This window comes from Mus caroli, chromosome 16 (genome assembly GCF_900094665.2).
Source record: "Mus caroli chromosome 16, CAROLI_EIJ_v1.1, whole genome shotgun sequence".
In the NCBI taxonomy this organism is placed as follows: Eukaryota; Metazoa; Chordata; class Mammalia; order Rodentia; family Muridae; genus Mus; species Mus caroli.
Window position 1 is genome coordinate 86,983,176 of NC_034585.1, and position 26,395 is coordinate 87,009,570.

Below are 26,395 nucleotides of genomic sequence, written 5' to 3' on the forward strand. Positions count from 1 at the left end.
GGTTCACGAATATCTTTTCGATATTTCATTTTTATGTCTGTATCTGTGTGTGAGAGTACATGCCTTGTGTGTGGGTGTCTGTGACGCCAGAAGGAGGAGTCAGATTGTGCAGAGCTGGAGTTCGAGGCAGCTTTGAGCTTTCCAGTATGGGAACTGCTTTCTCTTAGCCACCAAGACTTTGTCCAGCGCACTTTAATTCTTCAGGGTGTTTTTGCTTCCAATCAGATCTAGTTAGTAAGTTCTTAAGTTTAAACATTTTCAGTTGTAAAACATTGGCTCTTGTAGACCAGTCCAGCACTCTGTCAACTAGTTAAAATAGTTAACTAGTTTCTGAGACTTTTTAATCATATATACATTTCAGGATTCATTTTGATTAACTACCATGAGAGCTCTCGATTTTTGTTTGGTTTTTACATTTTCAAAGATCTTGTTTGGGAATTTCATATGTGTATGTAATGTGTTTTGATCCAATCTGCCAGCCATTTGTTTCTGTCCAGTTCCTCCCTACCCCCCACCCATGTCCAGTCGGCTTCCTCTCTATGCCCCGCCTCCCTGCAATGTCCTGTCTGCTTCCTCTCTATGCCCCGCCCCCGCAGTGCCCCGCCCCCTGCTCCCTGCAATATCCCTGTCAGCTTCCTCCCTACCCTGCTTCCAATGTCACGCATTCGTTTTCTAAACCTATAGAGTGCAGTCAGTGCTAGCTGTGTGTGCACACAGGTGTGAGACTCTTTACTTACACCCCTGAAGAGCACCAACATTTTGTCTCCCACTAGCCATCAAATGCTAATAGCTCCTCACATGGGTTAGAACTTCTTGGAGCCCTTCCCCATCCGTGCTGAGGTTTCTGCCAGCTTGATCTTGGCAGGTCTTGCACACGCAGTTCCAGCCACTTTAAGTTTGGGTGTTTAACCGTTATACATCAGTATCTTACAAATCCTGGGACGTTATCTTTCATCTGTGATTTGTCTCGGTTTTCTGTTATCTGTTTATGTCCTCTGGTTTGCCCAGTACATACATTACATACCAAACTTTGTTGAGCTTATTTGATGCTCTGTATATTTGGGTTTGTTTGTTTGTTTGTTTTGTTTAAAGCAGTTTAGAATAATTTAGACGAATTTATGCAATACTGGGCTGGTTGGATTCTAGGCTCCTGTGTGTAAAGCTGCACTCTCTAGTCTCGCTCCTTGAGTATTCCAACTGAAATGTATGCTTCTTTACCCAGTAATTCCTTTCTGAGATATATATATATATATATATATATATATATATATATATATATCTTCATTCCATGTTTTGTCCCTTCATCCTTTAAGACTAACAGAAGTTTATAAACTGCTTAGTGTCACCGAGAAACAGAAGATTGACCTGAGGAGAAAAGGTAAAATCAAAGCTTTGTGTCAGGCTTGCCTCGTTTCTCACACACCCACACTCACGCCCTCTCTTCCCATTAGACTGGGTCCTCAAGTTCCTTGATGTTGGATTGATTTCTGCATGTGGTCACACATGAGCACAGACACATACACACAAACACACACACACACACACACACACACACACACACGTACACTTTTTGAAGCTTTTTGAAACTGTTCCCAGTAGGTGTGTTGGCCTCTATCACAGGAGTGTGTCAACTCGGGAGGGAGAACACTTATATAGTTTTCACAGACCGAATGTATAGCTAGCTCATTTCAGAGTAGGCTGCTTGGTATAGGTCTCAGAACCAGGCCTCTCAAAACCTAAATCATACTGAGAGTTTCAGTAACTGTGTCAGTTCAAGCCAAGAGCCTCCCACACTTGATTTCTCTATGCTTTGCAATGGCTTCCTGGATCCATGTAGGGAAAACTCAAGCTTGCCAAGAACTCAGGTTTGAATCCAGTAGTGAATCTGGAATAGAATTTTATTACTCATTCATTCGTTCATTCATTCATTCATTCATTCATTGTTTGTCTGTGGCAGGCTCTCACTATGAAGCTCAGGCTGGCCTTGAACTCACGATCCTTCTGCTTCTGCCTCTGCTTTCTGGAATTGTAGGTGTGAAATGTCACCACGCATGGCCGAAATGGTGAATTAAAAGATGTCCAAAAGCAAACCCCAGCAATCCAATGCGCAAACATGTATAGACTGTGGCCATTCCACAGTGACGCGGGGCATGTTGGACCCCAGGCTACGCATACCTTTGAAACCATTACCCGTGCTTCTCTAGTCTAGGCAGCTCCTCCAGGAAAACCCAAGTTCTGTGGGCTCTAGCTTGTGTCCTGACTCTGATACTTTCTGTTGTCCATGTGACCAAATGATTTCGAAAGAGAACGGTGACTCCTTACAAACCACCAGTATCCTGGCTCAGACCTGTCCTTTTAAAATTTGGTTGCATTAAAGAGAGGGCCCCCAGTCTTTTAGTATGTTGGAGACAGAACCCAGTATTCTTCATTAAAGGTACTTATTTTCCCAACTCAATCCCAGGATTCAGTGCTGAGACAGAGATGAAGAGACTAATAGACCCTGCTGAGGGAACCACCCGCTAAGTGGTAAATACAGTGTGTTTTAAACTAGTGACAAACCCAAGGGCTGAACTGACTCTTTGATCTTTAAAAGGCTCATAAACAGGGCAGTGCACTTCAGCCTGTATTTATGTATTCAAGTATTGGGAGGAAATCCAAGCAGAGTCTTGGGCTGCAGGAGTTGGCAGTTTAGACAGACGAAGGGCAATTACATGGCCTTTTTACACATGAGGCAGCCTTTCTTTTCCTCCTGTAAACCAATGAGCTAGCAGCTCGGGAGGCTTCTTTTTATGTGACACTTGAACCAATCATTGTACAGATGTAAGATATTTGCGAAGAGAAAGACAGTTGCAACCAAAAGAAAGAATGCTTTTGTTTCCGAGTTACATCTGTGGTCAGAGTCATTCCTGCCCGCTCTGATGAAGGGCTCTGACTACTCCATGCCTCAGTGCCACCCACATACACACATACACATCCCCCTCCCCCACTTTTGCACTGAGATCATGGACCACATCTGGACAGTGAATTTATGAATAGCTTGCCTATCTCATGGAGCAACCAGAGCAGGGGTGCCATAAGGGCTTTGGGGATGGCTGTTGTTAGAGGTAGTTACAGGGGTTAAGAGATAGAGACAACTCATATCTGGGAGTAGCCTCATGCTGGTGTGTTATCTCCTTCTAATTTAAAATGATCAAGTCCTTAAGAAGAAATACACTGTACATTGTGTGTAAGAGTCCCAGGAACCTCCGTAGTAATGCCGGCAGCAGCCATGCTGCCTTTTACCTGATTGCCATGGTGGCTTCCGGTGTGTGTCAGTCACATGACTGGTTGGCTTCTGAGATTCCAAAGGAATTGTGGACAGCAGTGAGCTCAACTGATCAAAAGTACACCTTGATCCGTTATCACTTCACTTAAACCACAGTCTGTGAATTATGATAAAATAAAGGTGTGAATATTCATCATCTAAGCTAATAGAAGATATAGCCTGCCTGGCGTGGTGGCACATGCCTTTAATCCCAGCACTCGGAAGGCAGAGGCAGGCGGATTTTTGAGTTCGAGGTCAGCCTGGTCTACAAAGTGAGTTCCAGGACAGCCAGGGCTACACAGAGAAACCCTGTCTCAAAAAAACTAAAAAAAAAAAAAAAAAAAAAAAGATATATTCTAGAATCTGCAGTGAATCCTTGTCCCATAAAATATAACCAAACATATTAATTAATTTCCTGTCATTATCACAAAGTACGAGAGACTAGGTATTTTATGGGAAAAAGAAAGAAAGCTAAAAGCTGGAAATCTCAGATGGGTGTTCTCATCAGTTGGTCTTTGCTGAGGGAGCCGGGATGTGCCAGTCCACTGCAGACAGCACGTGATTAGAAGAGATCAGAGGCTGAGCCAGGAGCCAGGATGAGCCCAGGGAAGGGCCAGGGTTGTTCTTTTATCAACTTTCTCATGAGAGTTCATGAAGGTCCCATGAGAGAGAGGCGCACTATTTCCCAAGGCAGCACTCCCAATAGCTTACTTACTTGCTTACCTCCCTCTAACGAACACAGTCCCGATCCTCCCCACATTCCGGGGAAGGCACTTCAGACCTAGAACCGTTTAGAGGGTACTCTGCACTCCGACAACTCTGTAATCACTGAACAGTCTTAATCAGGACCTCAATTTTATGTCAACAGCCACAGATACAGTATCTGGGTGTGTTTGGCTTGGAGTTTCCTATAGATGAAATTATACTCTAGGTATCCACAGTGGTCAGCCATTTTCATCCACATACTCTCTACCATGAGAATGCAACAATGTATTTATCCAGTCTTCAGGTGCAGACCCCTGAGTCTCCAGCTGTTAGGAGCATCTGAGCCTATCTTCTGGTGCTCATGATGAGATACTATGAGATTTTATTCCCTAGTGGTGGGAATGCTTGGACTTTGGACAAAAATGTGTTCATCTTTTTAGAAGTGGTGATACATTGTGTCCCACGATGGTTATATAAATTTATATTCCCAGCTGCGGTGCCAGAGCTCATTCCTGGTCCTGTCCATGTTTTGTATTGTGTCTCTTTTCAGTTTCAGTTTATTATTTGTGGCAGATGGCTACATAAACCTTCAAACTTAATGACGGGTTTCTGTTGCTGTTTGCATGCGAAGATTCCCAGACATGTATTGAATAGTTGGAGAGAAAGATAACAAATGACAAATAAGAATGGTACCTTGGGGGAACTAGGGCCAGTTCCCTGAGGAATTCAGGCCATTACACACCTCTGGGAGGAGAAGGGGGTGGGCAGGCATCAGGGCACCACCACATGGGTGATTCTGGAGATAGTCTAGTGCTTCCCCACAACCAACCTGCCTTCTGTTGCACATGGTAGTACTAGAACATCTGGCAAAACTTGTAGGATGCTGGAAGGAATAAAATCCAAGAGAGACCACTTCTTCCACTAGTCAAATTTTCATGGACATGACTCATGTGTGGGCCGGTTAGGGTTAGGGCTCTCTCTAGTGATGGGGAGCCTCCTGTATATGAGGGATGTTTAGTAGCTGAAGCAAGCCATTGGCCATTCAGAGTTTGGAGGAGAGCTCCACAGACGCTGTGCAGGGCTCTGTCTAACGCAATGCCATCTTCATTCCTTGGGATGTGGTGTTCTTGACCTAACCATCACCTCTGCATTTTAGGGAGGAGGATCAGGAGAGGGGTAAGAGATAAAGAATAAAGCATGCACAGAGGCACACATTTAGGAGAATTCCTGGTAGCTGCCACACCCTGCTGCTCAGATAACATTAGCCAGAAACTTGTCCTTGGGAGCAATAAGTCAGAGGGAGGCTGGGACGTTTGTACTTCCTTCTACGCAGCCATGTGTCTGTCCATGGGGAGGCTGTTTACTGAGGTAAATAGATACGTATGATTGGCAGCTGTGCCTTCTCTGAAGTTCATTAACGGAAGAAAGGTGCTTATGTTTTTGCAGCACAAATCCTATTGCTCTGCATGTTGTAACAGGAAAGCCATTCTCTCCAACAATCAAGGCACTTAGAGAAACCCTTCCTCCATTCTTGACAGCTAGTGTAGGGAGGAGGTGGTGCTCACCGGCAGGCCTCGGCTGAGGGTCAGCTTACCCAGGAAATAAGGCCAAAGGAAGAGAGCATCTCTCACCTGTTAATGTGGAAAGTCAGAGTTCAGCCTTGATGTGGCTCTGCAAAGAGTCAGCCCTAGGTCTCTGGAGGGCTTCTCATCATTGGGTCTGGAGGAACTAGCAAAGATCATTCAGTTCTGTCTCCCCCTCTCCCTGGACCACTAGCCTGGGGCTACAAGATAAACTTGTCTTTCTCCAGACTTCCGTCTTAAGTAATGGCCACTTCATCCTTGGGTTGCTCAACTGCTAAAGTTTTTTCCTTAATCCATCAGCAGATCATCTCTACTTTCCAAGTGAGTTCAAAGTCTTCTTACCTGCTGTACCGCAGTAGTTCTCAGCAGGTTGAGAAAAACTGGAACCGCCCCAGCAACCCAGCTGTGTCCTAGCAACAGAGTCACTTCCTTTGCTCATGATTCTTTCCTCCAGGACAACAGGTTGATCGTTTTCACCCAGATGCCTTGCAGACTCACCAGGGGGTGGGTTAGCCCATCCCATTCTTTTCACTCAAAGCATCAAAACCCCATAGGAAAGTTCTCTAGGATGGCTTTGCAATGGCTGGGACTAGTCTCCTGTTTCAGCTCCATCCATCTCCAGGCAAGCTCCTGTGTTGTGCCCTTGGCAGTTGTTGTTTCTTTTGCCTGGAATAACTCATTCGCTCTCATCACGAGGAGAGAAGCACTTCCCTGGATCCCATCACCCCATCCCATCCCATCCCAGTGCATCCCATCCCAGTGCATCCCATCCCAGTGCATCCCATCCCATCCCATCCCATCCCATCCCAGTGCATCCCATCCCAGTGCATCCCATTTCCGTTCCTTTTCATATCACTGACGAATTCACAGGGGGTTGAATCATAAAAAGACATTCTCAAGTTGGGACTTTAGGTTCCTCTGAATATGACCTCATTTGGAGATGAAGTCTTTGTAGATAAATGGAATCAGGACATAGTCACACTTGCAATGTGTCTGGTCCAATGACTGGTGTCTGTATAAGAGCGAAGACATGGGAACACGGAGACTCACTGGGGACGTTGTGTCACTGCAGGAGGCAGGGATGGGACAAGGCCTCAGGGCAAGTGCTTGTCCTTTGTGCTATTACAAAAAAATACTGTGTAATTTATAAACAACAACAACAACAAAATACTGTGTAATTTATAAAGAACAGGAAGTTGTTTTCTCATAGTTCTAGAGAGCAGAAAGCCTAGGGTCATGGAACTGGCTGTCCTGGTGCCTGGTGAGACCCCCTAGAGAGGCTCTGCCTCTCTGCTTTCTAGATGGCACTTTATTGCTGTGTCCCCTGGAGGGGAGAGACACTGTTTGTGATAAGAAAGTGATAGAAGGGGGGAGGCTTGGTACCAGTCCCTTTCAAACATCTTCATGAGATTCCCCGGATCCTATTAATCAGCTCGCCATCCTCTGACAAACTTACTTCCCCAAAGTCACACCTTGTAGCATGATCAGAGGGCAGCTTCAGCCCCCAGCAGCAAGGAACACAGCTGTGGGAAGTGAGAAGAAACAAGGCTCCAAATAGTTCTCCCCCAAAGTCTGCAGAAAGAACAACTTGACTGATACCTTGAGTTAGGCGTTTCATCTTGACCAATAACTGTCTGTCCTTTGAAGCCATCTGGAGATGCACAGATTCATCTGGCATGGGACACACTGCTCATCAGTCTGTCTGCCTCGTCATTAGGAGAGCAAGAATGTCCACAACCATACTTCTTCCTGTGACTTGCGTGGTTCTGGGTAGACAGTCAATACTACACAATACTTCCTGGAAAGTCAAATAAAAGTTTATTCTGCTGGGGCTGATATGGAGGGCTCTCCTTCCCCCTGAACGCAGACATTTTCTGCTCTATCCTCTGTCTTGTCCATTCACAATGGGTGACTGTCCCCTTGGTACCAAAGAAGCACCTTGCTCAGCTGTATCTTTCCAGGCTGCGGACAGACCAGAGCCTCCCTAGGGTCTCTTGCTGAGTCCCTCACTTCAGAGATGTGGTCCCTGTCCCTGGAACTAGGACTTGGGGAGGTTGAATATTACTCTAGCACAATATCTGGGACTTACTCCTGCTGGAATACCCCTTCCCAGATACAGAACATAGGAGAGCTGTGGTTAGTACATCAGCGACGTGCTCACGGCGCGTGGGTATTTCTAACACCACAGGCAATGTACAAAGAACCTTCTGTGCTTCCCTGCAGCCTCAAAACAAACAAAGTTTTCCCACTTTCCGCTTTTGCAGCTTTGTGAGAGGCACAAAGACATTTTGTAATTCACCCAAAGGTCCCGAGGGAGCCTGCGGTAGATCCACGGTTTGATAGGGTTCAGTGTCTCTTGCTCTCTGATGGCCACAGATAGCAATCCTTTAGGGCAATGCAGAAGGAATCTGCAGGGTGTGGTCCAATGAATCGGTAAGAAGCAAGACAGTGTGGAGACCGTTCCCTTTTTCTCTTTCGAACGCATCTTAGGACTCTCGTTTCCCTTTGACAGCTTTATCCTGTGAATTGCATTTAGCTTAGTAAACCTGGTCTTCTGCTTGCACTCCCGGGATCCCTGACTGACAGGGAGAGGTCCTGGGTGACAAACGCAAGCCACACAGGTTAAGTGCCTCTGATTCAGTGGGTGGATTCCCTGAGCCCTGGAATTGGGCGTGTTGACATCACACCCCTTCCCATGGAACTCTTCGTTGGGAAATGATGCAGGTGACAAACAGAATACTTATGTGCTTGCTTCAACTAAATGGCACGTACTGTGCTCCTTCTGCAGAGTCATAGAAGGTGACACTCACAGAACTCATATGAGACCAGAGTCTCTGGGACCTTGCTGTGGCCTTTGTTAGCTGCTGAAGGACAGCCCCACCACTGCCTTCATCTTCTCCTGCTCTTCTGATTGTCTGCCTGTCTCTTGGTCCATATTTCTGTCCTTTTACCTTTTCTTCCAATAGGGTTGGGTTAGATGGCCACCCTCGAGTGCCAGAATTGCACCTTTACCAAATCAACAGCAACCTCATGTCTCAGTCACAGGCTGAGGTGCTGGGAATTAGAGCATCAATGTCATGGCTTAAAAGAGAACACAGTTCAACCCACCATGGTGACTTAGCTACTTTCTCTTTAAACGAGCCCAAGCAAGACCATGTTTGTGTATCTGTGGTTGATCATGCTGCCTTAGACTGTGGCTGAGGTAGCAGCTGAAGCCAGAATGCAATGTGAGGCCCTGGTAGGGACTTGAGCAAAGCCTGGGCTTTGGCAGGAATATAAATCCGAAATTCATAATTTTAACCTGGTAAACTCAATGTCTCAGATGACCTTGGTGGTCCTAGTCTAGGGGCTCTGAGCAGCTGAACAAAGGGCATGTGTGTGTGTGTGTGTGTGTGTGTGTGTGCACGTGTGTGTGTGTATGTGTGTTGCGCACAGTTCTGAGAATTGTCTCTTTATTGCCCTTTGGATACAATTCTCACCCCCCCACCCCGGTCTTGTTTAAAAATAATTTTTAATACAATATATGCTGATTGTGGTGTCTCCTCCCCCAACTCCTCCCAGATTCTTCCCTCCTTCTTATGACAGGGTCTCACTTTGTAATCCTGGCTGGTCTGGAACTCACAATGTAGTCTAGGCTGGCCTCAGACTTGCAAAGATCTGCCTGCTTCTGCCTCCCAGGTGCTGGGGCACTGATACAATTGTTCTGACCTTGGCTGGTTCTAATATTTTCTCATTTCCACATGTCCCCACACCTGCACATGGAAAGAGCGTCATGCCATCTCCCTGGACCCCCAACTCCTAGGAGATGCTGCCACTTCCTCATTAGCTCAAGCCCAAGCCCCATCCAGATCACAGGCCGGCATAATGAGTCCTATCTGTCCGTTGAAAGCAAATGGCACTTATTAAAATCTTTCCCAACGTCCTCAGGTTGAGTTTTACAAGTATTTAAAAATGTTTTCCATGCCTAATTACTGCCCCACCTGCTATACTCTGACGGTTCGTTTACCTGGCCGGGAAACTGCCAGCAGTCTAATTTGTGGCTCTCATGCAGAATAGAAATGCAGGGCCTCTTATTAAAAAGTTATTAATAATTTCAAGATGGCAACAGAAGAATAGCCAGGCAAATTCGGGACTCTCTTAACAGTCCAGTCCCTGCAGATGGCCTTGTCTACCTGCCTCGTAGGCCGAGATGAGCCCCCTCACTTCCTGGATCCCTGCCATGCAACGGATGTTGACTGAAGAGATGAAATCAGCAGGAGAGCAGGTCTGATGAAGGTCGGCCATTTTGTGAGTGAGACCTTGCAGTTTAATAGAGCCCTCTTTGCCAGTCGCCACGGTGAGGGGAGACCACGGTGGCACGCAGTTATTTGTCATAACAAATAATGACACTTGTGTGCATGTAAGACTTTTCATCTTCGAAACGTTTCCAAAACATTAATTAATCCTTACAAAAATGCCAATGAAATCGAAACCTAAAGGAGAAGGTGAGATGTGCGGAGTTTAATTACCAATACTAAAATCCGGCTCGCAGACCACACTCATACCAGGAGAGCAGACAGACTCCATGTGCTTTCACTCCAGAGAAAAATGTGGGAGGGCCGGGGGTGCCCTATGTCTAATACAACAGTGAAGGGAGAAGGCTGTCTGTCTCCTGAGGAACATTGCTGTGTGGCTAGCAGGTCACCATGGCAGACAGACAGTAGAGATCAGTTCCCAGTGCTCCAGAGAGCAGGGAGAGTTGTCTGTTCCCGATGGAGCAGAGAGAAGTCTTCACCCAAGGGGCCTGTCCTCACTCTGTCCCCTCTGAGCAGGGGAGCCTGTGGGTTCAGGCTTTCCTGGTGCACTCTGAGTTCTGTCTTCTGAAGGGAAGGGCACTCAGGTCCCCAGAGCATAGAGGAAGGGCTCTGCGTGTGTGTGTGTGTGTGTGTGTGTGTGTGTGTGTGTGTGTGTCTAGGAAGGGCAGGTCTCTAACACCAGTCTAGTTTGAAGACCATACACACAATGTGAAAACAGAAGCCCCCAGGCTAGGTTCATGCCCATTGCAAGCCATTGTTCTCTCTGACTTGGCCTCCTCAGCTAGTCCTGCCGAAGCCCCAGGCAGTGATGTCCTGGGCTACCTCCTTCTAAACCCCTCCTCACTCTAATACCTGATGCTCTCTGCAGTCATCCAGAAGACTAGTTAAGGCCAGTCACCATCTCCCACCACCCAGTGGGAGATGGGCCAGAAGCTTTCCAGAGTGGTGTGTGGCAGGAGGGTGACGAGAGTCGCATAGAATCAAGACTATAATGCTAGTAACAGTTTGGACAGGGAGGAAAGAATTAGTCTTAGAAGTTTCTCAATCACCACCAAAGCCTACCTCCTCTATTTACATAAACAAACATGTACAATGGGACTGGCTTCAGGTGGACACATATATTTTCCACTTCATGTCTACGAATTCCATTTTTTCCTTTTTATAGAGGTGTGTCCGTCCATGTATATGTGTGCACATGTGTGCATGTGTGTAGGTGTTTTGTGTGTGTGTGCATGTGCGTGGACTAAAGGACAACCTTGGTTGTTGCTTTATAGGTTTCTTCTACTTCTTGTTTTGCTTGAGACAGAGTCTCTCACTAACCTGGAACTTGCCAAATATACTGGGCCCCAGGGACCTGCCCCAGGGACCTGCCCATTTCTGTCTCTCCCGTGCTGGGCTTACAAGCACACAGAATCACATGGGCTTCTGATGCAGACTCTAGGAGCTGAGCTCAGGCCCTCCTGTCAGGAGTACTTCGCTGACTGAGATCTCTTTAGCCCTTCTTGTGTTTTAAAGAAGAATTATAACGCACCTCCAAACCCCCTCATAGCTAAAGAACCTTCTGACCCCTGGGGTGCCTGGCCTTCCTTCCCAGGCCCTTAGCCTCAGCAGCCAGGGCTTATTAGAAGTTCTTCTGGGAAGGACTCAGCCTCGAAATTGAAGTGCTTCGTGGAAGAATCTACATGCTGTGTTACAATGCTCCTGGCACCCATCTCAGAACAGACAGACGAAATCGATCTGACAGGGCATAGGTGCTTGTCAAATTGTTTATTTGCCATTCACATGGGTTTGAATATTGGAGTTACAGAAAAGACCATAGTACAAAGGAAAGAAGACATCAGTAGCTTAGGGCTGCCCTGCCCTGGCTCTGCATGGCCCCCAGGAGAGGGGAGCTGCCTCACCGACTGTGTGCAGTGGGCAGGTGCAGTGCCGTGAGTACCCGCTGGCCTGGGCTACTGAGAAGCGTTCTGGGACATTCTCTCTTATCTATGTGCTTTAAGACCTGAGCCTGACAGTGCCCCTTAGGAGGTGTTCTTAATGTTAGTACCAGGAAGGAAAAGGCCCGGGCACTGATTTTGGGATTCCTCACGACCACATCTAACACTTGCCACATGTGTGGGCAGTAGCTGGAGGCTGGAGAACTGCATTTTCTGAGGTGTTTTTTCCCCCCAATACATGTGGTTTACTGCTATTTCAATTTGGAAGTTTTTTGTTTTTCGTTTTTCCATTGATCTTTTTACATCCAGAGTAATAGAAATATCCAACAGTTCATTTGAAGATTGATTTTTTTTGCACATTCATTTCTCCTAGAACATAAGGTGAACTTAAAAAAAAAAACCATTGGAACCATGCTTGTTTATTATGTTTATAAAAGTGAGTAAGAAGCAGCTTGGTTTTTTTTTTTTAAATCTAAAATAAACAAGTGAAGAGAAGCATTTTTCTTCTACAATATTTAGCGAACATAAGAAAAAGTCCTTAGAAACACACACAAAATGTGAAAAAAGTTATTACAGGCATTAACAATATTTTATAATGAAGCATGAAATCTATTTACATACATAAATACAATTGAGTTTGTGGATACAACTCTTCTGAGGAAAAAAAAGAAAAAAAACAGACAAATGATCAGCTTTGGCTATACTGACCCGGCTGAAAGAGGGAAGGCATTTCCGACAAACAGCGAACGGACCAACAGCCAAACCCACCGAATAAAGGTATACTGTAGAGTAAACAAAACAGTCCTTTGTTCAAATAAGGAAAAAAATATATTCTGAGATTGCTGTCAAACTATTTATTTTCATGTATGATAGACCCTCAACATCTCATGCCTTCTCCTACAAACAAAATGAGAAGAACCAAAAAAAAAAAAAAAACAAAAACAAAAACAAAAAAAAACCAAAACAAAAAACCCATCAAAACCAAAAAACCCCTAAGACCGAATGTCCCTGGGGGAAAGTTATTTCAAGAAAGAAATCTGCAGTCCTCAGTTGAGGCCTTTCGAGAGAAACGTATGGAAGAAAAGAGGCAGAAGGAGAGACAGCCTTTGCAGTCCCAGCGTGCGTTTGTCTGCACAGGACGTTTGGGCAGCAGCACAGCTGCTCAGCCACGGGTTGTGATCCTCAGAGTTTCTGCTGCAGTATCTGGGCAGAAAGCAGACTGAAAATGGCTGGTAACGCCTCGTTCTCTTGGGAAAAAAACCCGTGAGCAAGAGAATGGCTGACACACCCTGTTCTTTAATAAACGGAGAAGAACTAGACTTTCTGTGTTCTGGACACTTGGTATGGGGCAGAGGATGTGTGTGTGTGTGTGTGTGTGTGTGTGTGTGTGTGTGTGTGTGTTTGGAGGAGGGAAAAGAAAAGTGAGAAGGGCTATTGGGAGGATATAGATGGTGAGAAAACCAGAAGGAATGGAAAGTGTGTTAAAATTATAAATAGGGGCTTGAATAAGCAGTAGGAGTGGCTCATCCCATTTTTCTTTCTCTGGACCAGTATTCCCAACAGCTCCATTATCTCAGAATTGGCTTATGGGTCTTCCTTGAAGACAGTGAATGAGGAGACCCCTTGAAGCACCCGAAGGCAATGAACACAGTTTCTCAGGTAGAGAAATACCTGCCCCGTGGAATCTATCTCCAAGACTACATGTGCCTGATGGATTTTTTTTCTCTGAGACTAAATACTGCCTATGTTGATGAAAGTTTAGGAAGCACTAAATGGCTCTAACACAGTGATAAGCCTTCTTGATGCATGGTGCCCAGGGCAAAAGTTCAATGTGTGAGATTATCTGCTTCTTCTCTAAGGGCTAGAGTATCTTCAGATATCAAAATTAATATGAAAAAATAGAAATCTCTTTCCTTCGTCTTTCCCTACCGTTTTCTCAGGCCAGATACGGCAGCCTATGGTAAGAGGAACATCTAATGTTGGAGAAACAAACTCCTTTTGAGAAATTAAATTTTTAAAAATTTTTCTGACAACACAGCTGTCGAAGTGTTCTGTGGAATAACTGAGTGGAGACCGGATGGAGGAGGAAGGTATGGCTGATATGAAAATCTATTCTGAGTTTCTCTGAATCCTGCTAGCGCTCTTCTCCAGACAAGAACAACCTGGTATCACAGGTTACCAAAGTGCTGCTGCTCTATGTAAGACAAAGAATCAATATATAGATATAGATATAGATAACTCAAAAAACAAGCTGTATTTTTTTTTAAATAAGTCCAGCTGTTTTTGCTGCCTGCAGCCAAAGATCTAATCTGAATGCTTAGATTTATAAAATAATATTAATAATAATAAAAAAATCAAACACTGTGCTGAAGTCCTGCTTTCAAACGCTCTTCGGAGTTGACCTGACATCACTTCAACTAATTTAAGAGGTACATCAAAAAACAAAACAACAAAAAATCCAAACAACCAGATCATTTTGAGCACATGTATGTCAGAACCAGCGGTTAGGCTTCATATGTTGTAGAACAACTGGATTTTAACCAAGTCCTCCACTATAACAATAGTACCATTACATTTACAGTGACACGATGCACATCTGAACCGTAGCCATGGCAGACTGCAGAGACAGGGATCTATCACACTGATGCACCCCAAAGGTCAGGGGCTCGGCCTGGTGGGAGAAGATGCTGGTGAAGGGGCAGCTTCTGAGGAGCATCCTGCACAGGTGGGCGTGGCATCTGCCTCCCTTGACTGATTCCACTAAGACTGGGAGAGGGAAACCAGATCCTTCAGACTTTTGGGGTACACTCTCTTAAAACTCAGCCTTTAGGCCTCAAAGGCACCTGGTCTTACATCTTCTATTTGGATCTTTGGGGTACAGCCTCAAGTTTTGGTTTTCATCAATGAATGGGTACTATTAATGGAAGGCAATTTAAAAATCACATTCAGTGGTTTGGGTCTATGTAAATACTATGTAAGTAACCCCCTGACCAACAGCTTACTTGGTTGAGCTCTGTGATAAAGCATGCCAGAATGAGGAGGCCTTGGGGCAAGTATATCTCCAGGCCAAAATGAAATCCTCTTCAGAGCAAATCCTTGGCACCTCTCTGAACCCTTTCAGGACAGAGTTTCGCCTCTCTTTTTGTAGGGAAGGAGCCAGGTATGAGATTATTTGTTGAGCCTAGCAGAAAATTTTGTACTTCTGACCTTGGAGTGACCCTCAGTGTCTACAGTCCAATTAAAAACATTGCTGCGTTACCTACCAACTTGTTTGAATAACATAAAGGGAGTTTAATGTAAACAATATTTCTAGTTAACCAAGCGATCTCCTTTTTTTCCCAGACATCTTCAACGCAATAATATTTAACTTTGGCTATTATAAAGAAAAATGTAGTACTTGATATCTTTCTTAATATAAGTACATTTAAATAATTAAAAAAGTATCAACACATATGTAAATGTTCAAACATCAGATACATAAATATCTAGGGATTTCTTTGTGGAAATACAGTAGTTAAAAAATGACCCAAAGCTGTAGCTGTCTCTTCAAAAATAAAAACAAAAACAAAAACCAAACACAAATAAAACCCCCAGCTACATGAAAGTCTAAAAGTTAAATAAACCTTACAGAGAAGGGAATTTTATTTCTTTGAGTTGGTCAAAGGAAGAAAAAAGCAAGCTCAAATCTATACACACTTAAAAATAAACGACCACCCAGATGCAAACAGGCATTTTTGCAATCGATAAGGTGCGGAAAAGAAAACTCCGAAATAAGAAATAGATGCCAAACAGGATGGGCTGCGTTTTCCCCACCCCGAACCGAAAACATTCCACACTCTTTGGAATAAACAACGTGGTTAAAAAGTGAAGTCAAGGGTATAAAATCTTTCTTTTATTCACAGCATTGCTAAATCAGAAGCATTCACAGTTTCCCTCCGGGATTCTTCCTGTTGGCCTCCAAGGGCCCTCCTGGCGGGGTCTGTGCATGGACGGCGGGCCCAGTCCCTCTATGGCGATGGCGCTCAGCTCAGTAGGGCCGCCACACGGCCTCCTCCAGGCGCGCGGGGGGCATGTTGGTGGGCGAGTTGCTATGGCTGCCCTCGGTCTCCACCACGTCGCTCTGGCTGGGGAGGCTGGGGTTGAGCAGCGCGGCGCCGGTGGATGCGTTGGTGCAGGGCGGCAGGATGCGCGGGGGCGATCGCTCGCCGCCCACCATGGAGAACTGGTAGGAGCCGGCCGAGGCGCCGTAGTATAGATGGTAGGAGGGCGAGCCTGTCTGGAAGGGCCCGGCCTGCGCCTGCGAGGAGCCGGGGTAGGGCGGCGGCAGGTAGGTGTGGTAGCGAGAGGCCGAGCTCATGGCTGACATGCCGATGCCGATGCCCGACGTGACGGGCGGCGAGTAGGTGAAGGCGCCTGGGTAGTGCATGCGCGGGTCGGAGATGGACGGCAGCGTAGGAAACTGGCGTGGGTCGCCGAAGGCGGTCAGATCCGGAGCGGCTGTGGGCGGGCGGAGGAAGAGAAGGCGTGAGTGTGTGGTCAGGGAGGCTTCCTAGACTGCCTGAGTGCTGCGGCTCAGGACACACAGGATTGCCCAGGGTGCCCCTGCCCACGGTGGTGGGTGGGTGGGGCACAGCGAGTGCTCCTGCCCACGGAGGGGGGACCACAGAGAGTGCCTCTGCCCGTGGAGGGGGCGACACAGAGAGTGCTCCCACCTAGGACACAGGAATGCCCAGACTGGCCCTGCTCATGGGGGGGGGTGCATAGAGAGTACCCCTGCCCCAAATACTGGACTACCCAGAATACCCCTGCCCATGGAGGGGGGCCACAGAGAGTGACCCTGCCCACGGGGAGGGGAGCACAGCAAGTGCTCCTGCCCTAAGACACAGGACTACCCAGAGTGCTCCTGCCCATGGGCGGGGGGCACATCATGTGATCCTGCCCAAACACACAGGACTACCCAGAGTGTTTCTGCCCATGGAGAGGAGGACCACGGAGAGTGCCTTTGCTCATGGAGGGGGCTACACAGAGAGTGCTCCCACACAACACACTGCCCCTGCCTGTGGAAGGGGGGACCACAAAAATTGCTCCCACCCAGGACACAGGACTGCTCAGAGTGTCCCAGACCACCAAGACTGTTTCCAACCAGGTCACACAAGATTGCACAGAATGACTATGGTGGGGGGTGGCACAGGGAGTGCTCCTACTCAGGACACAGAAGAGTGCCCAGACTGGCCCTGACCATGGAGGAGGGAGCACGGAGAGTGCACCCACCGAACACACTGGACTGCCCACAGTTCCCTGCCCAGGGAGGAGGGGACCACTGAGAATATTCCTGCCTGAGATGTACACTTACCTAGAAGTCAACAGGACAGATAACTACCCAAGATACTGTCACTTAAGAAGATGAGATTCTATGCAGAGGGCTGCTGCCAGGGAATGGGGGGGGGTGGCAGGGACTATCTAGCAAGAAGTGGGCTTCCCCCAGCATGTTTGCCATGACAGATGTCAAACAGTGTGACACAGAGCGATGGCAGACGCGTTGCAGGGAGTGGTGGGCGGCATGTGGTATGTATCCTGACACGCCATAGTATATGTACCATATAGGTACCTGTCACACACACTGTAGTGTAATGTAACATTTCCAATACACATAAATGTTAGATCCCAGGTTGGCAAACTGTAGCTCATTGGCTAAGTCTGGCTGGGGAGAAGTTTTATGTGTCCTAGGAATTAAGAATGGATTTTACATTTTCAAATGGTTGTAAGACTTGTACTCTGTTGCAACATAGCCTTAACCTATAGCACAGGGTGGCACCTGTGTGCACTTTCATGGGCGCTAAGTAGCTCCTATTGCTGTTGAGTGACCAGGACAACAGAGTGTCCAAAGCTGAACAACTTCTCTTTACTGGGGGAGAAAAAGGCCTATCCTCTAATGAAAGCATCAATACTGACTGGTATATTGCTAATATAATCAGGACATTGGCATAACAATATTAATACAACAGTATACAATGGCATAACATTAAAATAACTGAGGTAATGCATCCACTGATATGTTGATAGTAGAATATTATATGTTAAGTATGTTATAATAACAATATTATGTCATTGCACTTAGTAGCCAGGTTGGATAATAGAAAACTGTCATTTTTGTAGACTCTGATCCCTTGAAAGTTGGCTAATTTCCCATTATTAGGTGCAGTGCGGCGTGTTGTGGTAGGGATGGCGTGAATGTCGGTGATTGACACATCACTTGCCTCTGTCTCTGCCTTCTGACTTTTTCCCATCTATAGTAACCTTAGACATTTGACTTCTTGTCTCGTCTTTATCTAAGACCTGCGTCACTGTTTTCTTCTTAAAGGTAATTTTACTTTGTGTGGTTATGAGCCTGTGTGTGTGCAGTGCCCCCAGAGGCTAGAAGTGGATGCCAATATCCCACAGAGCAGTGCATGCTCTAAACCACTGAGTCATGGCTCCAGCTGCTGTGTCACTAGCTTCTAACACAAATGGATAGCAAAACTTGTTTTGTCCGGAAATGACAGACTTTCTTTACAAGATTCATTTTGAATTTACAGTTCTACAGACTGCCCTTGCTTCACCGGCTCCCTCTGCACTTGGCACGTGTGCATGCTGCCTTTGAGGCAGACCAGGGGACAGGAGGGACAGGAGGGTTCCCTTGCCAAAAGTGCCACTGCTGGCATCTTTGGGCTGTATTATGTCTAGCGGGTGTTTGGAGACTGACAACTGTTTGGTGGCATCTTCCTTCTTTACCCACAAGATGCCTCTAGTGGCCTCTCCGTCGACCCCCTGCCGGCTACTTCGACATCCAAAAGAATCTTCAGACATTACCAGATAACCTGAGAGTGGTTAGGAAGGGATGCACATCCGCCCACCAGCTGAGTTAGGACGGTGTTTCCGGTAGCTTGTGTCTGTCAGTCAGAGCAAGGGCAGGCTGGGTCTATACTGTTTGCACCAGCACGGCTCAGCAGTAGCAACAACACAGGGCAGAGGCACGAACTAAGTGTTCAAAATGTTAAATTCTCAAATTAAGGTACAGAGTTGAGCCTGCTAGAGAGAAACTTGAGGGGACCGAAAAGCTTCCTTTGAAAGGAAAGCTACCCGGGTGGATTAATCTGTTTTTTGGAAGGCATGGGCTGTGATCAACTTCTTTCTGTTCCAAGCCTATTATTTCAGCACGGAGAGCTAGGGCTTGTGTTCTTGTTTCTCCCTCTCCCCCTCCACCCCCTCTCAATAATCTTTTATTGCTCTAACACGATTTTACAAAAGGAACTCTTGTGTACATTTGGGCTGAATGTGAGAGAAATAGACTCCTCATCAGAGAGGTAATTAGAGTTTATAGGAGCAGCCCAAGTCTGCAGCAAATCCCTCTACTAATGAGGAGACCAGGAGTCTGACTTTCAAACAAACACTCCTGTTAATCTTTTCAAAGCAAGTCAGACATGTGGGCAGGGAAAGGCTGTAAACCAACAGTGGCTCTGGTGCTGCCCTGGTAGGCTGCCCTCTAGCTTCTCCTCCAGCCAGCAGGCCACACCTCATTCCTCAGGGTTCATCTCGCACCCTCACCGGGGACCTCTATGAGCAAACTCTGTGTCACTTGTTTTGCTTACAGAGAGCCATGACATGCTTGAGAGTTAACAGGAAGCTCTACTCCATTTTTTTTTCCAGTTAGATTTATACAGTCTAGGGAGAAGCTGAGGCAGGAGGGAGAGCATTAGGCACACACACAATCAGCCTGTTGTCATCTGATGCAATACACTGGACACAAACAAATGACTCTGCCCATTATCCCTCTTGCTTCATTTGTCCTGAGACAAAAAGGTGAATCCACTGGAAAAAAAAAATGAAGGAGAGGTCACCACGTTTCAGAGCCGTGTCTGAACATGCTCTGCCAGTCTGTCCCAGTTCTTACATGGTAATGTGGTAATGGTACCACGTTACCGGAATCCCGAGTGAGTCCGTGATTTGTCATGGGCATAAGCGCAGGAGTAATGTTACAGTCTCAGCTGCTGGGGGCAGAGTATGTGGAAGATCTGAGATAGTGTGGCGTCTTTCTACGGGAGGTCAGGTTCTCTCTCCCTCCTCCCCCTCCTCCCTCCATCCCTCCCTGTATCGCTTTGCATACACTCTGTAATAAAAAAGACATGGGCCTTTTAGATATGTTCAAATTCAAGTGCTCTATTCAAATACTTGTTCTCATTTACAGCTATTTTATTTTTAGTTAGGGGTGTGTGTGTGTGTGTGTGTGTGTGTGTGCTTGCAGACACTGGAGGAAGGAGAGAGATGCCCTTGAGCTGGAGTTATGGGCAGCTGTGAGCCAGCTAATGTGGGGGGGGGGCTGGGAAGAGCAGCAAAGGTTCCTAACCACTGAGCTACCTCACCAGCTCCCCATGTTTTCATTTTTAAATCCGGTCTAACCTCTTTCCTTACACATCAGCAGTCACACAGAATTTATCCATCACCCAACTACAGCTCCTCTATTCTTTTGGCTAGCCCGGTGCACGCCGCCCCCACCCACCCAATTCAGGTGACGACTGCCCCCCTCCCCCATTCATGGGAGGACTTTAAAAGTAGGAAGTGTGAGGATTAGAAGGTTCAGCTACTTTCACTGGAAGTGTCTCTCCCTCTATGGTGCTAAGTCTCTATCTTGACAGAGCACAGAGTCTTGGCACTAAAGCTTGATGTGGATGAAAGAGGTCCCACCCTAGGCCCCGCCCACTGCCCCCAAAGGATTAAACAACCTGAGCAGATAATGACCGCCTTAAAAGGCTCTTCTGCGTGACTCAGATTAGTGCATGCTGTCTGTCGCCCAGGTTGGCTGCTAAACATTAATTAACCAAAAGAAAAGGAAGAGGGTAAAATAAAGGAAGAAAAGAAACGAGGAGGAAAGATAAACCTTCACGTGGCAGCTCCTTTCAGACAAGGTGTGGAGTCTGTCTGTCTGCAAGGGATAGAGACAGACAGAGCCCGGCTGCTGCAGCGCGCGCATGCGTGTGCGCTGAGCAGCGAAGCAGGTCGGGCTGGGGGAGACTGAAAGCCCAGAACTTGAAGCTGTCACTGGTGGGATTAGAAGGCACATCAGCCACAGAGGGGTCAAGTTCGGCTGACAAACTGTGGGCCTGACAGCCTCTTCCTCTCAGGGACCCCACCTACCCTCTCTGGCCCAGGTTTGTGAGAACACATTACAGGCTTTTGAGGCCTGTGCTCGGGGCTTGGTTTCTAGAGGGAGTTTTGCCAAGTTGAGGCTCACTCTCTATGCCAGTTGTTTGTCATTCTTTGGTCTTCCCTACTGGGCAGCAGAGGGTCACTTTGGGGTCCGGGTGAGGTCTCTCTCCTCTCTCTCTCTCTCTCTCTCTCTCTCTCTCTCTCTCTCTCTCTCTCCTCTCTACTCTCTCCTCTCTCTCTCTCTTCCCCCCTCTCTTTCCTGTACTATTAAATAAATACCTTTCCTTCTAGCTTGTATTGTTGAAGTCTGGATCATATAGCCATGAATTAGACCTGATACTTACTTTACTTTGTGTGACAGTGGCTGTGGATAGATTGTGGTAGTGAATGTCCCTAGTCCCATGAGTATATGGGTGGCACTCCCTGCACTCGACTGACAAGAAACACACACACACACACATACACACACACAAAACCTTAAAGGACATGAAGTTCTGAGAGAGACGGTATGGGGAGTTGAAGGGAGGAAGGGACGTGGATACGGTCAAACGGATCATCCCTGTGTACGCCATCCTCAGAGAGTAAATGATGAGTGTTAAAAGCCACTTTTACATGTGATCGCCGGTCAGCCAGAGGAGCTGGCCCCAGGTGCCCGTTTTGGATGGTGACCAAGCTAAAGGACTTATGTAATAAATTTCAAGGGGCAAGTCCACACTGGGGACATTTCCAAGGAAAACAGTATTTCAGATGGAGGCTGTGGCCAGTGGACACAATTGTCACGGGGCGGGGGGAGGGAGTCTGAACGTCGACAGGTGCTGCTGGAATCACACTGTGTCCCCGAGGGGACAGGCTTTTACACACAGCCAGCTGAACAAATGCCAGCATTTCTATGTCACCCTCTTAATTCTGGAGACCGTCAGCTGCCAGGGAGGTGCTGGCACTGACGGCTTCCAGTCAGGTGAAAATGGGAGTGAGCTGGCTTTGGCATTTCAGTCCAGCACCAAGGCCTAGTTGAAGCTAGAAGTTCTCAATGCCCCCAGCTGAGACAAGTGACAATGTCCAGCAACATTTTCTGTGGGTTTGTGTTTGTAGGGGGCGAGTGGGAACATTCTGAGTGTTCAGTGATGAGTACTCTCGCATGCAGGCTCGTGCTTGTGTGCGTGTGCGTGTGTGTGTTCCTCAGCAGCCATCTAACTTGGCTTTTTGAGGCAGGGTCTCTCCCAAGCCTGGAGCTTTCTAATTCAACTAGTCTGGATACTCACATGTCCCCATGTCCCTGTGATGGTACTAGCAGCCTGTGCCACTGCACTTGGCCTTAATACCTGGTCCTCATGTTTGCAAGATAAGGGCTTTGCCCACTGAGCTAGTCCCCAGCCTTGGAGATATTTCTGATGGACAGACAGGGCCATTTACTACTGACATCTGGAGGCCAAGGGTCATCTATCTATTGTTTGGTACATAGGCCAGTCCCCTGTCCCCACAACAAAACATGATACAGCCCAAATGTCAGTATGGTTGCTGGGGAAAGGCGGGGTGAATTGGGGGTGATTGTGAGGGAGCAGCTGACCCGCTGGAGGAGTCTTAAGCAATCGTGGCTGTCTGGAAACGTAGTCTTTCACAACATTTAAAGCAGCAGCCCCAACTCCTCTACCCGCCCCCTCATCTATTCTAATCTGCCTTCAAGAGTCCGAAAGCAAAGCCTGCCCCTCCCCCGGCACACATGGGAGTGCATTCACGGGCCTCTAAAGGATGAAGCTCTCTGAAGTGTTTCACAGTTTGCTTCGGCTCCAATTTCAAAGCCCCAAACAGTAAGTTTCTTCTTTTGCCTTCAACAAAGGAATTTTTTCCCCCCTGTAACTCTGATTTCCCTGCCCAGGAGCGAAGGTGAGTGTGCCAAGCCCAAAGGGCTCATAGGTTAAATGACTAATATTTAATGAGCTCGTATTAACAACAATTATGCTAACCATGACACCTGAGCGTTCTACCTGGTTCCTAGCCTCAGTCTGAACAGCTCTTAGCTGGGAATGTTTATCTTGGGGCGTATTTGTGTCCTATTCCAGTATGTACCCCACTGTGCTGTATGCAGGAGCCATAAAAACTGGCCACCTCTGGAAAGAGTAGCCTCGGTCTAGAATTCAGTTGGGATGTTAATCTCTTGGCCAAAGGAACAAAAATCCTTAGGCCACTTTCACTTATCAGAATAGTAACCCTTGACCACCAACATTTCTCACCAGATATGAGCAAACCCCAAATCCCCAAGGGATGGACTGTCTAAGGCATTGCTGCCTCCTCATCTGGCATCTCTTAGCATGTTAAGAAAGATCAGTGCTCAGGCACTGGACAAGCACAGAGGCAGGAGATTTGGTCTTTGAACCCTTTTCTGGTCCGTTAGCCATGTTCTGCCTTTCCTGTGTCTTTCTGTGTCTCCCCGAGTCTCCTGCAGTCCTCCGAATCCTCCCCTCCAGCCCCGCTGCAGGTGTGTTTTCACAGGGCTTACTTGAGAGTCGACTGGAAAGTTCTGCGGAGAGGCTGGTCATGCCGCTGGCACGGCCGGGTGAAATGGGTGTCGCTGGGTGGACAGAGGAAGAGGTGATGGATCCCAGGTACTGGTAGGACTGGTCATAGGACCACGGTGGGGACGGCTGGATCTGCCTGGCATCTGCAGGGAGACAAGAATGTTGGTCATGGATGGGGTGGGGCAAGGGTTTTAAGACGAAAAATTCTTATCATGATAATTATTAGCCATTATTTAAATGATTGTACATGTGTTTACACAGCTTGTTCACTTGTGTCTAATGAGACCACTAGAGCCCAAGTATTTGATGCCTCTGTTTTACGAAGGCCCATTAAAGATATTGAAGTACAGTTCATGGATTTAGGGAGAGTTTTATTTGGTAACTCTTCCTTCCATCTATCTATCTATCTATCTATCTATCTATCTATCTATCTATCTATAATATATATAGCATATATACATACATATATATATATATTCACACTAATACTGTTGGGAATGGTTTATACTGGACTCTGGTAGTACTGGATCACTTTAAGTGACACTTCAGGATGACACATTCATCCTGGCCAGCAATTACATTTATCATCACCAGAAACATTGTATCGGCTCAGATGGCCACCTGTGTTCAGGAAGCACAAAGGATGTAAGGAGATCTGGAGCGTGGGGGAACCCTGAGGAAAATGTCCATGGGCACGTGTATGTTTCCTACTTCAGCAAATGCCATTCCTCCAATGCCATAGAAACAATAGTGAGAGTGATAGTAAAAAGATAACTCTCCCCCGTACACACACACACACACATACACACACAAAGACAGAGAGAGACAGAGAGAGAGACAGAGAGAGACAGAGAGAGAGACAGAGACAGAGAGAGAGACCATCAGAGAGAGACAGACAGAGAGAGAGAGATACAGACAGACAGACAGACAGACAGTGCAAACATGGTGAACCCGAGAGTTCAGGCAAATGGCTTTTGTGCACTTGACTCCGGAGCTCAATAAGCCTTGTACCTTTCTCTCACTCACTTTGGTTTTAGTGTCCGGGAAAATAAAACACAACAACCACCACAAACTCGACAACGTAAGGACCACAGACCTGCTTGTTCCTGGGCAAACATTTTAACCTGGAATCTCTGGGTGAAGAGACCTCCTGACATCCTCGCAATGGTGGAGAGTTTGTCTGAAGGGACGGCACAGAAAAGGGAGCTGGCACACACTAAACTCATCAGACAAGTGCTGCAATGCAGGTGGAGCCTTGTGCGGTTTTACAGCCGACTGAGGCCTGGAGGTGTGCAGAAACAACACCATCCTGCATCCCACATCACTGTAAGGATCTTGCTCCATTGTGTGTGTGCGGGGAGCCCAAAGCTCACACGCTCAGATGTTTTCCACAAGGCATGCCAGTGCCTTCAATATACACACTTAGCAAATGGACATATACTACTCAAATATTTTAATCACTTAAAAAGCAAACAAAGGAGGTTCTGTAATTGTCATGAAGGCCCCCAGGGTGTGAATTGCGGTATTGTAATCCATGCCTTGTTGTGTAGACAGCCTAGCACCCCAGCCCTGTGTCTAAAACCACACTAAGCATAAAGTGTGGTGCCAGGGTTCATGCTCTGTCATGTTTTACTGTAGTGAAAAACTCAGGCTAGGCCTTTCTAAACTCGTAATTAAACCGTGCGAACGTTGCGTAATATTTCATAGCCTCGCTTCGGTGGAACGGCCTTTATGATTCAGGCTCAGGATCTGCGCCTTCTTCTTTTTTTTTTTTTTAAACACAGGTTATAGATTTGGCATCATCTTACTTCCCACCACAGTGTTGAGTGGGTCACTGACGCCATCAACCATCATTTCCGCCAGCACCAGGAACCTACTCCGGTCCTTTGCCAGGGGTGGGCCAGTAGGTGGTGGTGGTGAGCCTCTTCTTGTGATTTGGGTTGTTTTCAGCTTTTTAATGTTCCATTAAAAACAAAAACAAACCAGACGAGGCACGGAAATACAGTGCATTCTGCGTTTGTGGGAGAGGTTCTGTCCTTGTTAGGATGGGAGGGAGGTGGGGCTAGGAACACAGGAAAGTTAGAATCAGAACAGCCATACTGTTGATTGCCTATCAGAAAAAGGAGCTCTAGGCCCATCTGTTTGCTGAGAGGGCCAGTTGCCCCGGATCAAACCTCCATACTTCTCTCTCAGCAGAGATATGATCTCTAAAACCATCCAGTGGCCACAGGGGAGGTTCCCTGTTAAAAATAGTCCAACTCACCTTTGCTATATGTTGCCCGGGAAGCATCATGTAGGGGACAGGAGTTGAGGGGTAGGTACTTAAAATCGTAACTGTGTGCATTCTGGGAAATGCCACAAGGAGGGATTAAACTGGGAGCTATCCAGAAAAGGCCACTGGCTGAGAGAGTCACCGTTAGGCATTCAGCAAAGTGCAGGTGTACTAGTCTTGAAGGAGTTGCCTCTGGTAAGCCAATCCATCCAAGTGAACAAGAGTTGGTTAAACATATACCATGTGCCAGGCACAAGAAATGTAGCCAGTGATAGTGGTGACTAGGAGCCACATCGCCCCTGCCTTGGCTCATCAGGGAAAGGCTTCTAACTATGTGATGCTTGGAAAGGTTCCTTCCTCATGCACATGTCAGCACACTGAGAGTTGCTTCATTCATTCATTCATTCATGCATTCATTCATGCATGCATTCATTCACCCATTCACTAATTCAAACACTTGTATATTCATAGGCTGGGGAAATTATTTACTTGTTCCCTTATTCATGTTCCCACAAATAGTTTTGCTTCACCCAGGCCCTGGTGGTAGGGATTCACTAGCAAATGGTTTTATGGTCTTTACTTTGTAAGACTTACAGACAC

The 26,395-nt window shown here is 46.8% G+C and overlaps 1 protein-coding gene across 2 annotated transcripts in view; it reads right to left on the minus strand.

Moving 5' to 3' along the window:
* Positions 1–12,372: 12,372 nt before the first annotated feature.
* The window catches only part of Runx1 (RUNX family transcription factor 1), a 223,697-nt gene continuing 209,674 nt past the window's right edge, over positions 12,373–26,395 (minus strand). Inside the window, exons 7-8 of one of the 2 annotated variants that reach the window (XM_021184936.2) lie at positions 23,505–23,666; positions 12,373–16,321 (exon numbers count right to left, since the gene is read on the minus strand). In XM_021184936.2, the coding sequence (XP_021040595.1) occupies positions 15,852–16,321; positions 23,505–23,666 (632 nt within the window). In that variant the 3' untranslated portion in view covers positions 12,373–15,851. The remainder of the gene's footprint in view (positions 16,322–23,504; positions 23,667–26,395) is intronic. The other variant, XM_021184937.1, reaches the window with a different exon arrangement.